Source organism: Oryza sativa, chromosome 7 (assembly GCF_034140825.1).
Source record: "Oryza sativa Japonica Group chromosome 7, ASM3414082v1".
NCBI classification, from domain to species: domain Eukaryota; kingdom Viridiplantae; phylum Streptophyta; class Magnoliopsida; order Poales; family Poaceae; genus Oryza; species Oryza sativa.
Window position 1 is genome coordinate 1646191 of NC_089041.1, and position 17058 is coordinate 1663248.

Genomic DNA, 17058 nt, shown 5'->3' on the forward strand with positions numbered 1-17058 from the left:
GGTTCGACCGGCGGCGTGCAAACGGTTCGACTGGCGGCGGCGACAGGACTACGTTGAGATTTTCATCGATTTGAGGGTAACTTTTATTTCCGCTAAAAGTTTTGGGTTTTTGGTTTTCCCTACCATTCACCCCCTTCTGGTAGGCTTGGTTTCTTGTGTTCGATTCTTCACTATTCCCACGTTTTCCACACATGTTTTCCAAAGTGCTAAATATGTGGTTTTGTTTTAAAAAAAATCTATAGAAATATTGTTTTAAAAAAAAATCATATTAATCTATTTTTATAAAAAAAAGCTAATACTTAATTAAAATATGTTAATGAGTCACTCTATTTTACGCACACGAGGGATTAGTTTCCAACTGTAAAGCCGAACACAGCAAAAGCTATCAACCTGAGAGGTTTATCAGTGTGCTCTGTAAATTTTTGCGCCAAGGTACAAAATTATTGTAAAAAGAAAACCTCTAAATAGTGCAAAGGAGATGGGACAGGGGGTAGTGGCGCAGGGCAGGGGGACTTATATTACGGAATGCACATTTCTTCCCGGTGCAAAACAGAACTTTGGAAATTTTGTAAACTTCTAACCAAAATAAGTTAAAATTTTGATTCGATTTGAATGAAATTTGCTAAATTCATTTTTTATCATGTAAAAGGAATATTTCGGTCAAAGCAATATCGTACCATGGGACGATATACCTAGATATAGATGGCCATGGCCCGAGGCCCGATGGCCCGCCCAAGGTCTGGTGATTTTGGCCCAGCCCAGGCACGGCACGGGTCGGGCCTGTGCCTGTCCAGCCCAACAGTCGTGACGTGCCTAGACTGCTACCTCGGCATGTTGGGCCAGTTCAGGGATACAAAACTAACTTATTCTCAACCATATGTAAGGCACGTCACAAAGAATAGAGAGCAAAAATAGACTTATTATATGGCACAATCCAAGAGTAGAGGCGTAAAATAGACTTATTTTTAACTATATATATGTCACAACACAAAGAGGAGGGAGAAGAAATATACTTATTTTAAAGAAGGCACGATAGGCCACCCGTACCTTCAGGCCGGCATGGCACGGCCCAAATATTGGTGGGTCGTGCTTGGGTCTGAGGTGCAGCCCGTGGATCGACACGGCAGGCCTGGTGTGTTGGTCGGGCCGTGCCGGCCCGATAGATTCTGGCCCGAGCACGGCCGTGCCTGGGCCGTGGCGCCCAGATGGCCATCTATGTATCCACTATCCAGAGTTTCCAAAATTCCGGGAATACCATTCCCAAATATTGAACCTCAAAATCGAGAATTTAAAATTAGGGATTAGTGTTCGAAAATACTTATAGGAGTAAGTAAGATGTGTGCTTGTAAGAACGAGAGTGCGCGCGTTTATGAGCAGCTAGGTTGTACCGTTTTTCGAAAAAGAAAAGAAGAAACACTACTTATCTCCGTCCCAGAATATAAGATTCTAGTATTAGATGGGACACATCACAGTACTACAAATCTAGATTTATAATACTAAGATATATCCTATCATATACTAGATTCTTATATTATGGGATGAAGGTAGTACCAAGAGCATACAGTGATGACTGAGGAGTTGTTAATGCCGGATAGCGATGGCTTACCCACACAATCATTCACATGTGAACAAGACAACCAAAGCAACAACTTTGCAAAAACCCAAAAAAGAATACGAAGAAAAGAAAATATTAATAATAATTAAAAAAAAAAGAGGATAAGCAAGAACCGTACAAGGCGAGCAGACTACACTACCCTTCCATGTTGCCGGCCGCCGGCCGGTGAGATCGAGCTCAGCCATGGCATCCGCCGCCGCTCCCGAGATCCAGGAGCTCATCCACCACCCCTACGACGGCCGCGTCACCTCCTTCGTCGTCCTCTCCTGCGTCACCGCCTGCCTCGGCGGCATCCTCTTCGGCTACGACATCGGCGTCTCCGGTAACCACCCACCCACCCACCACTCTCCCTCCCTCCCTCCCACTCATCATCGACGACGAGCTCGCCATGAACGACGCGATACAATTGGTGGTGCAGGCGGCGTCACGTCGATGGACGCCTTCTTGGAGCGCTTCTTCCCGGAGGTGTACCGCCGGATGCACGGCGGCGGCGAGCGCGTCAGCAACTACTGCCGCTTCGACAGCCAGCTGCTCACCGCCTTCACGTCGTCGCTCTACGTCTCCGGCCTCGCCACCACGTTCCTCGCCTCGCACGTCACCGCCAGGCGCGGCCGGCGCGCGTCCATGCTCGTGGCGGGGGCGGCCATCGCCGCCGGCGCCACGGTGGGCGCCTCCGCGGCGGGCCTCGCCACGGTGATCCTCGGGCGCGTCCTGCTCGGCGTCGGCGTCGGGTTCGGCAACCAGGCCGTGCCGCTCTACCTGTCGGAGATGGCGCCGCCGTCGCGGCGCGGCGCGTTCAGCAACGGGTTCCAGCTCTGCGTCAGCGTCGGGGCGTTCGTGGCGGAGCGTCCAGCAAGGCGAGGACCACGGCAAGGTGAGAGCTCTCCTGAGCAAGATACGAGGCAGCGACGGCGCCGGAGTCGACGACGAGCTTGACGATATCGTCGCCGCCGACAGGTGCAAGGTGACAACGAGGCGCGGGCTGACGCTGATGCTCACCCACCGCCGCTACCGGCCGCAGCTGGTCATGGCGGTGATGATCCCCTTCTTCCAGCAGATGACCGGGATCAACGCCATCGCGTTCTACGCGCCGGTGCTCCTCCGCACCGTCGGGATGGGCGAGAGCGTGGCGCTGCTCGCGGTGGTCATCAAGCAGGTGGTCGGCATCGGCGCCACGCTGGCATCCATGCTCGCCGTCGACCGGTTCGGCCGCCGCACGCTGTTCCTCGCCGGCGGCGCCCAGATGGTGATCTCCCAGCTACTCATCGGCGCCATCATGGCGGCGCAGCTCGGCGACGACGGCGAGCTGAGCCAGGCGAGCGCGCTGCTGCTGATCGTCCTCGTCGCCGTCTACGTCGCCGGCTTCGCGTGGTCGTGGGGGCCACTGGGATGGCTGGTGCCGAGCGAGATCTTCCCGCTGGAGGTGAGGTCGGCGGGGCAGAGCATCGCCGTGGCGGTGAACTTCCTGCTCACGACGGCGGTGGCGCAGTCGTTCTTGGCCATGCTTTGCCACATGAAGGCCGGCATCTTCTTCTTCTTCGCGGCGTGGCTGGTCGCCATGACCGCCTTCGTCTACCTCCTCTTGCCGGAGACCAAGGGGTTGCCCATCGAGCAGGTCGGGAAGCTGTGGGCGCGCCACTGGTTCTGGAGGAGGTTCGTCGTCCCCGACTCCGGCGACGGCGAGGAGGAAGGCGGAGCCATTGATGCCGATAAGCTCTGAACAATTAATCAGCTGTGCACATCACTGACTGACTATCTCATTGTCTGACTGATCCGGCATTCCGGACACGGTTGTTTCAGAACAGAACTGGCTATACCCAGCAACATGTACAGACTAGCAACACATTTTTTAGCTGGATTTAAGTATGTAACAATACATATTTGATTACACATACCAAGGCTTAAACAAGCATTTAGTAGTAACTTTTTTTTTATTTTAGAGCCCTGACAAGCATACTAGATTATGTAGGATCGAATCACAAGAACTAAGCCAACCAGAGGGGGGGTGAATGGTTGGTATACCTAAAAACCGAAAACTTTTAGCGGAAATAAAAGTTACCCTCGAAATCGATGGATCACGGTCTGACCGAAGTTGCCTTGCCGGTCTGACTGCTCGGATGCCGCCGGTCTGACCGGTAATTTTACCGGTCTGACCGCCGAAGTCGTCTGCCGCGCCTGCTGTCGCCGCCGGTCCAACCGCCTTGCTCCCGCCGGTCTGACCGCCGCCTTACCGCCGGTCGGACCGCCGATGAGTCGCCGGTTAAACCGCCGAAACCCGGTGAAACACAAATCGAAGAACTCTTAAAGTAGATGACGACTTTATTACTTCTCTCTGTGTTTACAAAGTGCACCAACAGCACTCCTTACAAAAATTTCGACTAAACTCGAAACCCTAACTCAAAACTCAACTCAATTGCTCTCTAAAGCGATACCGGGAAGCCTCACGCTCCCCCTCTATTTATACATGAGGTAGGCAGCTTAAAGCCACGAACCAAACTCATACTAGGAGTCCTAAACACCTTAGGAAACCCACTAGTACAAGAAAGAAACTTTACATAACCAAACGTACCAAATTTAGTCTCCTTCTAAATTCGACTCCGCATCTCATACACACACAATTCCTCCATCGTATGCCATATAGAATCTCCATCAACCACGTGCATCAACTCTTGCCTAAGTATCCCGCATGATCTCTGACCACCACGGACGTCGTCTTATCCCCAAGCCGACTCCCGGTCCATCACCGCAAATACTCTCCCGAGACATCGAGTCACCTACACATGGAAAAAACAAAGAAACCATATTCCGAGACCAAGCTATCTCCAACTTAACTCATTAGCAGCAAACAATAGTATTACATACGTATAGTATCCATCTAGAAGTCATAATCATGGAATAAACTCGGATATCCAAATAAACAAACCGAAACCGAAACCGACACAGTGTCGGCCGGTCAGACCGCGGGCTGCGCCGGTCTGACAGCGCATTACACGCCGGTCTGACCGGCTACTAGAGCCCGGTTTGACCGGTCCACATAAAATCACAGCAGTCCCTGTAAATTCACCTGTGAAAACCAATCATCTCCAAAACCATTTCGTGAATAAATTCCAAATAACAAAACCAATAATCTCCAATGCCCAATTGTTCATCACAGAATAATAATCAAAAACACCTTTGATTTTACAGATTATACATGTATAACATTTTACTAGGAGGAAATATACCTCAAAATTAAATAAACTGAAACTTAAGTGTATATATGGCAGCAGGTGGATGCTACCTCCCTTCGGAGAGGCCAGTGATGGTGCCATCGCTCACCACTGATTGGCAATATGCAACGGGTGAGCCCACCTGACGATTCTGCACCATGTCCATTGGCGCCAACTCAGGAAATGGCAAGTCATGGTTAAGATACTGCATGACATGCCACATGCTTGGCCTTGCAGCAGGTGATTGGTGTGAGCAAAGCAATCCTAGTTTCAAAGCTAGGAATGCTTCATCAGCATCATACTCATTTTGGAGCTTTGGATCCATTGCCTCAAGAAGTGATCTCTCGTTCCAACAATCAATCACCCAGTCTACTAATTTGAGCTGATCACTATTCATCTTGTGTTCAATGGGTCTTCGTCCACAAGTAACCTCAAGAACAAATATGCCAAAGGCGAACACGTCAGTTAGGGGTGAAGCCTTACCATTTTGTAACAACTCAGGGGCAAGATATCCTATAGTTCCAACCAGGCGTGTTGTTTGCATGTCAGTGCCATGGTCATATAATCTTGCAAGGCCAAAATCACCTAAGCATGCATTCATCTCTTCATCAAGAAGCACATTACTGGCTTTGATGTCTCTGTGGATGACAACTTGCTCCCACTCTCCATGAAGGTACCATAAACCAGATGCAACACCCTTGATTATTCGAAACCGTTGAATCCAGTCTAGAATAGGACGGTTACTATGACCATACAAATAATTATCAAGGCTACCATTTGGCATATAGTCGTAAACCAAAAGAAGTTCACCTTTACGCCGGCAATAGCCAAGTAGCTGCACAATATTCCGGTGTCGAAGGCGGCCGATGCTAACAACCTCAGCAACAAATTCCCTTATGCCTTGTCTCGACTCATGGGACACCCTCTTCACTGCAATTTGTGACTTAGACTTGGAAAGAAGACCCTTGTACACCCTTCCAAATCCTCCAGTGCCCAAGAGATGACTATTCTTAAACCCTTCGGTGGCTAAATATAGGTCCTTAAATGAGAACCTATGCGGTCCAAACTCAATTTCCCAATCTTCTCGCAACTCAGCATACCTCAGCCTTCTTCTCACAAAGAAGAAGATGGCCAAGATCACCAAAAAGACAAATGTGGGAGTTGCTAGAGGAGAAATTAGTGGCAGCAAGATGAGCTGAGTAGCTTTTCCATCTACACGAGCTTTAGGTAGATTTGGTAGATGAGCTGTGAAGAAAGGTGGGGCTAGTCCATTCATACTAAAGCTCCAGCCTAGGATATAGTGCCTCGATTCTATTTGACCTGTTGCAGCTGATAAACCAACGTATGCAACGTTTGTGAGCACGGCTGAGAGGTTATAGGACATTGACAGGAGTGTCTTGGTGGGTCTGGCCATTTTGAATGGAGCTAAAGCCACATCAATCCATGTTGCCTCTCCATCGTAGTTGATCCAAATTTGCATGGCCTCGCCACTAATCAGACTCAAGTTTCGGAAGGAACCAGTGATGTCATCGTAGTAGCCTGCAGAAGAAGATGTTGCCGAGTGAAGATCGCAGATGTCGATGCCGACATGGTTGCCATCTATGTCCATAAACTCGTTGTTTTGTGCAGTGTCGATCTCAACAGCAAAAACATGGTTGCTCAAGTTGCCGTTGTTACTGTAATTGAACAATCCTAGGTACTGTGCCGGTAACGCATCAGAAAAATTAGAGCTTGGGGCAAGAAAGAAGGCCATGCCCTCTGTGCTGGCATGCAACAAGGGAGAGACGACGATGCCAAACACTAAGGAGGCGGAGAAGGACTGCACCGCGGAGTTGGGCGGCTTACGGAGCCGGAAAGGAGTCGGGTGGAAGGCATGGCCTTTCTGATTGACCGTACCATTGGTCAGCTCGAGCAAGCCCTCTGGCGACACCATTGATTAGTGTAGATGAATTCTTGATTGATGTTTGCAGGTGTTGTTCGTGATATTTGACCTGACGGAGAAGCGATGCCTTTTTATGTTATGGATCTATTCCTTTTGACCAAGTTCAGCTCGTTGTGCCAGGGCATCACTTTGAGCTTGCTTTTGAAGATTTTGATTAATGCGATGATGGTTATTCTGAATTCACGTTGCTTTGCCATGATAATGTTCCGTTTTTCATGAAACAACTGTTTGGCAGTTGGTTGTTAGGCAAGATAAAGCCTAGGAGATTACTGTTAGCGAAGCCGTAGTACACAAATTGGCCGTCTCCTAGGGTTGTAGCCAAGGATGGCAGAATAAGTTTTTGTTCTTAAATCCTTTAGTGGCATCAAATAAGTCTTTGTAAGCGAAACGGTGCGGGCCATACTCAACCTCCCAATCTTCACGTACCTCCTTATACCTTAAATGTCTCCTCACGAGTAAAACAATAGCAACACCAATAGCTAGTACGAATATTGCTGATGCTATTGGTAGAACAATCTCTAAGAGTTTGGATTGAGGTTTTGGACTAAGATTAGGCAGTTTAGGTAGCTTTGTGGGGTCAATGATTGGAGCAGGAATATTCAGCCCAAAACTCCAACCAAGAACATAGTGATGTCCTGTGCTTAAGCCCGTTGAGGATGAGAAGCCAAGGTATGCTTGATCTGTTAGCACTGTTGAGAGGTTATAGACTACAAAGAGTAGTGGCCTCTTAGGTCTTCCAATACCAAGAGGAGCTAATGTCACGTCAATTTGTGCGGCATTCCCGTCATACTCTACCCAAACTTGCATTGGTTTATCTCCAATGAGGCTCACATTTGTGAGCGCGCCATTGTTGTCATTATAGAAGCCGGCATAAGAGGATCTTACTGAGTTGAGACTGTTGATATCAATCCCGACATGATTATTGTCGATGTCTCCGAACTCATCATTCCTAATGGTATCAAGCTCAATTGCAAAGAGGTGATTGGTCGAACTGCCATTGTTTATATCATTAAGAAGACCCAAAAATTGGATTGGAAAGGCAGTGGAGAAATCATTGCTTGGGGCAATGAAGAAAGCAAATCCATGGCCTCTTATATCACCAAATGAAGAGAGAATACCAAATACAAAGGAGACAGAGAAAGATTGCACCGTGCCATTGGGGGACTTGCGGAAGCGTAGCGGAGCTGGGTGAGATGCATGGCCTTTGATCCGGAATGAATCGTTTGTCAGCCCAAGAAGGCCGGTGGCTGTGATTTTTGCTGCACCATCTAGAGTCAGATTGCTACCGGTGAAGCCGGTGTAGATGAATTGGTCATGATCTCCACTAGCACTGATGGCTGAAAGGCTAATGCTTATGGTAAGGAAGAGGATGACTGGCGAAGTGTGCTTCATGCTACTAGTCATAGCAGTGGCAAATTGGTTGATTAAAAGATGGCTTGCATTGCAACCATTTATATATAGGGCACACTCACATCCTGCAAAGCTAGGTTATGACCTAGTCAGTTGGAGCATGTCCAGCTCACCATGGAAAATTCTAGGATTTAGGCCAAGACATGGTAGAAGCAGTCGGTAATTTACATCTCTTGGCTGCCATGAAGTCCAACAACATCGACATTAGGTGTTCGCCATTTTCTCGGAAAAGTTGCATCACTCCCATCTTGAAAATTGAAGATGTCACTTGCAAACTATGGTACCAGCATAGACTATATTATTGCAGGTGAAGAAGAAATAGACCGTAGTTACAAGTCAAGAGGTCCTTTTCTTTCACTCTCAAAATGTTAGTTTTGTATAATCTTTGTAAGAAGATGAAACATCCTTATTATTAGGACTTCCTATGATTATAATAGGATTTATATGATATTATTTGGAGGATGCGCTACTACAGAAACACAAAAAAAGGACGGCACTATAGGTGCCAGTTCATCTAAAACTAGAACATATAAGGCTTTTCCCTCCCTCACGTGGCTCTAAAATCCAACACTAGCACCTATAACATCTTGTAGGTGCCGATTTTTTAAATAAACGTGCACCTTTATATGGGATAAAAATGCCAGTTTTATTAAAAACTAGCACATCAGGATGGAGCTAACCGAGCCAAACACCCAGCCTACGGGTTTTTCCTCCTCGGCCTCAGCCTTACTCCCTTCGTCCCAAAAAAAAATCTAGGTAGAGATGTGAACCCTTGTCCAGATTCGTTGTCCTAGGTGGAGTCACATCCCTACCTAGGTTGTTTTTTTTTGGGACAAAGGGAGTATGTCCTCATCCTCCTCCCTCCCTCCCTCCCTCTCTCTCTCTCTCTCTCTCTCTCTCTCTCTATTCTTCGCTCTTTCCCCGAAGAGCCAAGCACCCCCCGCCCATCCGACAACGATAGAGCTACCTCCGATTCGGGGGCTGCGGGATCTGTGCCCCCCTCCTCCAACGGCGAGGGCGGTGCATCGATGGCGCCACCTCTGGCTCAAGGGGGGAGAGGGTGCCGGACTTGTGCTTCCCCCCTCCAAAAGCGGCAGCTGCCTCCTCCCCTCGGCCCGTCCAATGGCAGCGGCAGTCCGACTTGGGGACTGCCGATCTACGCACCCCCCCTATTCTCGGCGTAGACCATGACGAGTGGCGGCCCTGCCTACCCTTGAGCAATGATGGCAGCGGACTAACAGGTAGGTACCCCTTCTCCCCTTCCCCATCCACCCCTTCAAAAAATCCCTTCACTCTTCTGGGATGTGACAGTGGTGGTGAGCGGCAACGCCTCGGCCTCCGATGAACAGTGGCAGCTGTGGATTTGTGATGAATATTATGTTGTAATTTTATGGGATGATTCTTGTTGCTGGATATATGTGAGAATTTTCTTATCTAGTTTCCTTTACATGTTCTTGGCTCGAAGCATTGGTTCGATTTGAGCCGATGCGAGCCGCGTCACTTTTGATTCTCCACATCGGTGCTGTTTGAGAGGTGCCGGTTGGAAAAATCCGACACCTATGTGTGGTTCCTAACTGGCACCCATTGGGTATTCTGCAGTAGTGATATATTAATTTGACTTTGAGTTGTCATAGAACGAACTAAATGAATATATGCAGCATTCTAAATATGCTAACTATTTGCATGAAGGCCTAGATATAGCATTCATGAAAGCTCTATTTGTGACGAGATACAAAATTATTATAAAGAGAAAAAAAATAACTCTAAACAGTTGGAAGGAGAGGAGACCAGAGGGTGGAGGTGCAAGGAGAGCAACACACCAAGAGGCTGAGACAGTGATGCCTCACCCACACAATCATTCACATAACAACAAAACAACCAAAGCATGCACAACTCAGCAAAAAAAGAAAAGAAAAGAAAAGAAAGTGGATAAACAAGCACCGAACAAGGCAAAACAGACTACAGTATATCCTTCCATGATGACGGCCGGCCGGACCTGCTCAAGTACTATAGCACCTGGCATCTCTCCCGAAATCCAAAACCTCATGAGCACGATATATATGGAGCAACCCCTACGATACCATGCCCCTGGATTGATCACCTCTTTGCTCCTTCATCAGTTCATGGTGTTCTCCTGTGTGGTCAGCGTCCTCGCTTGCAGTGCGTGTTCGACTCTCCAAGACATATGCTCACCCTCCTTAATAATATTGATATCAGGCTAGGATTTGAATTAGGAATTCAAATTTTAACTTTGAATTCCAGGAACTAAGGGTAAATTCCAGAAAGAATGTCTTAAAGTTTTTGACGATATTCAGATTTTAGAAAATTCAGGAATTTTGATTTTTGGAGAAAAACAATTTTGGTAGGAAAAGAAATTTCAAAGGCAATTTTGAATTTGATTTGAAAATTTAAAAACTGAGTTTAGGGAAAAATTTTGGGATTTTAAACTAGATTTTGAATTAGAATTTCAAAGGAATTCTGTGAGCAACTTAGGAGGGATACACCGATTTTATAATTCGAAACTAGTGATTTTCATTTCGATGGTAATTTTTGGATCGAGATTGGGATGGTCATAGGGAGAGATTTAATTGAGATCTTTGGCACAAGCACTAAGACACACTAAATAACTGAATTTGTTGAATTAGGTTTTTATTAATCATACTATCAAATCATATACAGATTTATTTTCCATTATAAACCAAATTAATTCCCTCCATTTTGATAAATTCGAGGTACTATTTTATCAAAAGTACCATGAGTTACCTCCAACTGTTTATATGTGAAATAGTGCTACCTAGCATGCAAGAAACATGACTGTGAGACAAGAAACTAAGGTAAAAATTGTTATAGAAATTTAAGAAAGCAAAGTTAATTGTGGTTGTTTTACTCTGCATTTGGAGAATCCTATCTATCAAATTATGTGCAAGATTTCTTATGTGTGCTTGACAGAGGTTGCCAGTTGCCAATGCAATCAATACCTGCCTTGTATTTGCCTCGACGAGGACTCTAATATGTGGTTCTTATAATATGGCTAATGGCTGGTAGTAATCTAACCAATATCCCATATTATTTTCCTCGGAAAAGTATAATCTTTTAATTTTCACCAAAGGTTGTGCTTTATTGAGTGGTTGCCTGCAGTTACAACAATCAAGTATCAACTCTGATAGTTGTGAGAAATAAATAAGGAACACAATCTGAAAATGCTTGAATTCTAAAGCTCACACGCTCTCTGCACATTGTCGGACCGACAAAGGCTAACTCTGACGAAGCTGAAGTAAAAACAGAGAATCAAAGACAGTTTGTTCGGCGATCTCGCTGCAGCTTTTCCGGGATTCTCTTCTCCTTCTATTCATACCCAAAACTAGGGGAAATTACATGCAAACGTGGCCATCCCACGTTCGACTAAAATCAGTTCAGCCACAGTAACAGATTTAACATAATTTTGGTTGAACTGGCCAAGTAATATGCATGAAAGGAAACTTCAAGACAACTAAAACAGCACAAGAACAGAAATATGGAGTGAACAAGGATGTTGATTTCGTTTTTTGGTTAGCTAATATTTACTTTTCCTTCCCCGTTTCATAGAATAATAAATAATTTACAGTGAGCATCCACAAATTTGAAAAAAACCTTCTGGGTCCTGATTTTGTTAAGAAAGCAACATTACTACAAGGCTGGGAACACCAGCTTACAATAAAGCTACAATATGTTCATACAAGTAGACAATCACTACTGGGAATCCCATCCATTTGTATCATCTTCCACTCGTGAGGCTCGATGTCAGGTTGTTGCTGCAAACTGTAGATGGCACAGATTTGTACTGGTCGAAACCGTCGTTTTGCAAATATCCCAACATGCTATAACTCAAGTTTGTGGGCATCAACCGAGGAAGTGGCATCTCATTGTCGAGGTATTGCATGACTTGACGCATACCGGGCCTTCTGGTACAAATTGGATTTGCACACAACAGCCCTAGCTTTAAAACAAGATTGACCTCATCTGCATTGTGGTCTCCTTGTAATCTGACGTCCAGTGTGCTTGTCAGTGATCCTTTTTGCCAATGCTCAACAACCCAATCAACTAATATTGTCGGGCTATCATGCGTGTAATTGTTAATAGGTCTTCGCCCACATGTTACCTCAAGAACAAAAATGGCAAATGCATATACGTCTGTTAGAGGGGATGCCTTACCGGTGCGCGCCATCTCTGGTGCTATATATCCAAAGGTACCAGCCACATGTGTTGTTTGTGGGTCATTGCCATGCTCATATAGTCTTGCAAGGCCAAAGTCTCCTAGATGACCGTTCATTTCAGCATCAAGAAGCACATTGCTTGCTTTGATATCTCGGTGGATGACAACTTTCTCCCACTTCTCATGGAGATAGAATAATCCAGATGCAACACCTCTAATGATTTGAAATCTTTTGGCCCAATCTAGCGTGTACTTGCCCTCTTTACAGTGTAAATACTTGTCTAGGCTTCCATTTGGCATATAGTCATAGACCAATAAGAGTTCATCTTTTCTTCTGCAATAGCCAAGTAATTGAACAAGATTGCGGTGTCGGATGCGGCCGATACTAACAATTTCAGCGATAAACTCCTTTATTCCTTGCTTCGATTCATGAGACACCCTCTTGATAGCAACCTCCAATTTAGAGTCTGGAAGCACACCTTTATACACCTTCCCAAATCCTCCAACACCTAGAATTTTCTCATTGTTAAATCCTTCAGTTGCATCAAATAAATATTTGTACGAGAAGCGATATGGCCCAAATTCAACCTCCCAATCTTCATATAGTTCAGCATACCTCTTTCGCCTCCACACTAATGCTGTGACTGCTGCTCCCACAAGTAGGATGACTGTGGTGATGACTATCGGTAGGACTATCTTCAAAGTTTTAGACCGGACTTTTGGGCCAAATCGAGGTAACTTTGGTAACTTGATGATATCTATTGTCGGAGCAGGACTGTTCATTCCAAAGCTCCAGCCAAGAACATAATTCAATGCACCGACATTATTAGCACCGGAAGAGAAGCCAATATATGATACACCTTCATCTAAAATTGTTGAGATGTTGAGGATTGCTGACAGCGTTGGTCTCAAAGGTTTGGTTAGCTTGAGAGGAGCTATGGTCACATTCATCTGTGTGGCCTCTCCATCATAGTCCACCCATATTTGCACTGCCTTGCCGCCAACAAGGGGCAAGTCATTGAAAATGCCGTTCTTGTCATCATAGAAGCCAGCAGGATGGGTCTCTAGCGGTCTGCTGAAACTACTGTTGATAGAAATGCTGATGTCGTTCTCGTTGTTCTCCAGAAACCTTTTGTCTTGGCAACTTAAAAAATTAACTGCAAGATTGCTCTCCCTCTGATCATTCTTGAGGCCCTTGCTCGGAAATATCATGAAAGCCATGCTGTCGGGACATCTAATAGAAGGAGCCATGAAGAGCACAAAGTTGACTGAGAAGGACTGTAATGGTACCTTCAGAAATTGCCATGGAGTCGGGTAGAGGGCGTAGCTTGTTTCGTAGGTACTTGCGCCATTGGTAAGCTCAAGGATTCCGTTTGGTGTTACCATGGCTGTGCCATCAAGGATAAGGTTGCTGCCGGAGAAGCCGTTGTAGATGAACTGGTCCTGTCCAATACTGACCGTGGTGAAGGATGTTAGGAAGAGGAGGAAGCAGGCTAAATGCTCCATGGCAGGACGCTGCAACCGGTGATGGACCATGAAAGGTGGGCAACCGGGATACTGCAAATTAACCGGCGGTACAAGTCGACCCAATTTATTTGCAGCGATGAGGAAATAGTTATGCAGGCATGACTTCTGTGGCGCAATGCATAGTCAGTCTTCCATCTAGTCTTTTCCATGTTAGGGTGTGTTTAGTTTTCTGGGTGTAAAGTTTTTAAAGTATACCAGTACACATTTGAAGTATTAAACCTAGACTAATAATAAAAATAAATTACATATTCCGCTTGTAAACTGTGACACGAATTTATTAAGCCTAATTAATCCATCATTAGCAAATGTTTACTGTAGCATTACATTGTCAAATCATGGCGTAATTAGGCTCAAAAGATTCGTCTCGCAATTTACACGCAAACATTGTAATTATTTTTTCATCCATATTTAATGCTTCATACATATGTCCAAACATTTGATGTGACGTTTTTAACTAAAATTTTTTGGAACCTAAACAAAGCATTAGTCATTGTGGAAAAGTAGCTAGCGTGCTTCCAATATTAATCTCATGAGGTCAGAGAATCACAGCTAGCTTCCGTCTCTTAATTTAAACCTATGTCATACGTGGATGTAGTGGCGAATTGAAGCCACCATCTGGTGACCCCGATCGAGCAGTCGCCTGGTGGCTCGTCAGAAATAACATTAAAAACAAATTCGATGTTATTATAGGGACTGAATGTACAATTGCCTAGCTAGCAAATAATGTACAACCAGTTATATATAACCAGGAGGTAGCCCGCGCGCCCACCTATGCGGGCATCCGTATCCTTTTATATGATTATTAACTAGCACGGTGGCCCGCGTAGATTGCGCGGCTAGCACCATTATATTTGTTTTCTTATATAATAGCTTAAAATTTTTAATACTTTATTACTAAAATATATTAAAAATAGCAACACAATATTTATTTTTTATTATATTGATAGTTATTAATTATTTTCTACTTTCAAATTTTACTTATTTTTAATTATATTTCTATATGGACTCTAGGCTCTTCTCTTATTCTTGCTTATTTTTAATTTTAGTTATTTATAAAATTTTCTTTCTATATGAACTATAAATCCTACTTTTAATTTTTAAAATTATTTTAATTCTGACTTCCAGTCAGTTCTGTTCTTCTTCCAATATTCTTAATTTTAATTCCAAATTTCCGTTACTATAAATTGTATTCCTACAAGAACTCTATTTCCAATATTCCTTATTTTTTAAATTCCAAAATAAATTATATTCTTATGTCACATCCTGATTTTCGTTTCAGGATTTATAAATTATTTAATAAATTATTAATAGAATTTATATTAAATGTTCTTTAATTTACAAGTGAAGTTAAATGTGGGAATAAAATTTCCTAAATTTAAAGCATGGATGGATTTAATTTTTATTAAATTCTCCATGCTTAATTATACTCTCTGAAATTTTCTCGGATTTTTCAGAGCTCAATTCCTAAATGATACAAAGAACAGTTCAGTAATTATTTGATCAATAATTATCTAATTATAATTGTTAAGAGCTTTTCTTGTTTAAAAATCCTTAAATTATAAATTGTTGTTTAAAAGGAATTATTAGAAATGATTTTAAAAGCCTAAAAGAGAAGATCTAATTTTAATTTGTTAAATCTCAATATAAAATTGGGCTAGATAAAATTTCATTAAATACTTTGCTTAATTCTATAATTCCTAGATTTTTCTGGGATTTATTTGAGCTAAGGAAGTATTTTTAATAAATGGAATTGCATTTAAGAAATAATTTAAATTGAAAAAGGTTTTTAAAAGTCTTCTTTTGGCTTTGGGCCGAAAGTCGGCCCAAAACCTCTCTTCTCTCTCTCCTCGGCCCAGTCGGCCCAGTCAGCCCGCGCTCCTCTCTCTCGGTGTCGCTGACAGGCGGGACCCACCTGTCAGGGTCGTCGTCCTCCTCGCGCCGCCGCCGCCGCCCGAACCCTAGCGCAAGCCGCCGCCGTCTCCTTCCAAGTTCGGCCGCGTCTTTCCTTCTCCGGCCGAATCTTTTGAGGGGAAATGATCTTCTCGACCTCCTCTTCCTTTTCTCTTTTGGAATCTCCGGTCAATTCGGTTTGGAAACTCGAGGATTCGAAGTCGAATCGGATCCATCTCTCTCCTCCGAACCCCGTTCTTTCCTTCTCGCCGCCGGTCGCCGTGGGCCTCCGTCGCCGCTCGATAGCCCCTATAAAAGGACCCCCGAGCTCTCCTCTACCCGCCGCCTCTCTCGCCTTCGCCCGCCGTCGTGTTTAGCGCCGCCTCCGCATAGCCCTAGTCGCTGCCGTCGTTGCCGTCGGTTCTGCCGCGTCGCGCCGCCGTTGCAGCCGCCGTCGTCGGTCGCCGTCGCCACCATCGGGTTCGCGAGGTCATCGCCATCCTCGTCCGCCCCTTCGCCGCCGCTGAAGACCGCCGGAGCACCATCGCCGTCGTCGACCCGATCTCCGCCGCCGCTTCTTCCTCGTCGCCGGCGCTGTCCGTTGTTCCTCCGCCGCTTCTTTGGTCACCGGTGAGTTCGCCTCGTCGCCCGCATCATCTTGGTGCCCTCTGTTTGTGCCGTAGAGCCGCCGTTCGCCGGCGAGCGTGCGCCGCCCGAGCCTTCCAAGCCGCCGCCGCCGGTGGTGACGTCACCGCTGACGTCATCGTCGTCCTCTCCCGTGAGCCGGTCGTGGACCGTTCGATCTCGGCCGTCCGTTTTGGATAGGGTTGATCTCGGCCGTTCGTTCCCGTGAACCGCTGCCGTGCGCCCGGTCCACCGCGAAACCCTAGCCGCTGACGCAATAATCCTCCTTTTCCTTTTCAAAAATAATTCATTATTGCATCATAATTCAATTAAAATCCATATAAGTGTTTTAATCTGATTTAATCTTTAAAAATTCATAACTAATTCATTTGAACTCAGTTTAATGTGGTTCAAGTTGCAAAAATTATATAAAATAAAGATCTACATATTAAAATTGTCCATAAATTGAATTAAATTTATTTAATTCTTTTTAAATGGGCTTTAAATAGATTTAATCTTGTAAAATTCATAATAAATTCATTTGAAGTCAGATTGAGGCCGTTCAAGTCTCATAATTCATCTAAAATTAAGATCTACATGTTTGTTTACTTTTTATGCATTGTTTATTTGGTTTTTATTAGTCTTTTTC

At 45.0% G+C, this 17058-nt stretch overlaps 1 protein-coding gene and 1 pseudogene across 1 annotated transcript; one reads left to right on the forward strand and one right to left on the reverse strand.

Moving 5' to 3' along the window:
* Window positions 1–1702: 1702 nt before the first annotated feature.
* LOC9266668 (hexose carrier protein HEX6-like) lies at window positions 1703–3538 on the forward strand (annotated as a pseudogene).
* Window positions 3539–4860: 1322 nt separating this feature from the next.
* Window positions 4861–13949, reverse strand: LOC9269147 (L-type lectin-domain containing receptor kinase SIT2). Its single transcript, XM_066312084.1, has 3 exons — window positions 11998–13949; window positions 7105–7823; window positions 4861–5826 (listed from the first exon to the last, which is right to left on the reverse strand). The coding sequence occupies exons 1-3, from the start codon at window positions 13902–13904 to the stop codon at window positions 4892–4894; spliced, it is 3561 nt and encodes a 1186-aa protein (XP_066168181.1). The 5' UTR covers window positions 13905–13949; the 3' UTR covers window positions 4861–4891.
* Window positions 13950–17058: the final 3109 nt, after the last annotated feature.

Bases quoted from the DNA above. Each gene is read 5' to 3' on its own strand.
- LOC9269147 (XM_066312084.1), bottom strand. From the start codon at position 13,904: ATGGTCCATCACCGGTTGCAGCGTCCTGCCATGGAGCATTTAGCCTGC. The intron at 7,824-11,997 runs GTACAAATCTGT...CATTGCCCCAAG, and splicing joins CAAAACGACGGTTTCGACCA to CAATGATTTCTCCACTGCCT. The intron at 5,827-7,104 runs ACTTATTCTGCC...TTAAGAATAGTC, and splicing joins TAAAGGATTTAAGAACAAAA to ATCTCTTGGGCACTGGAGGA.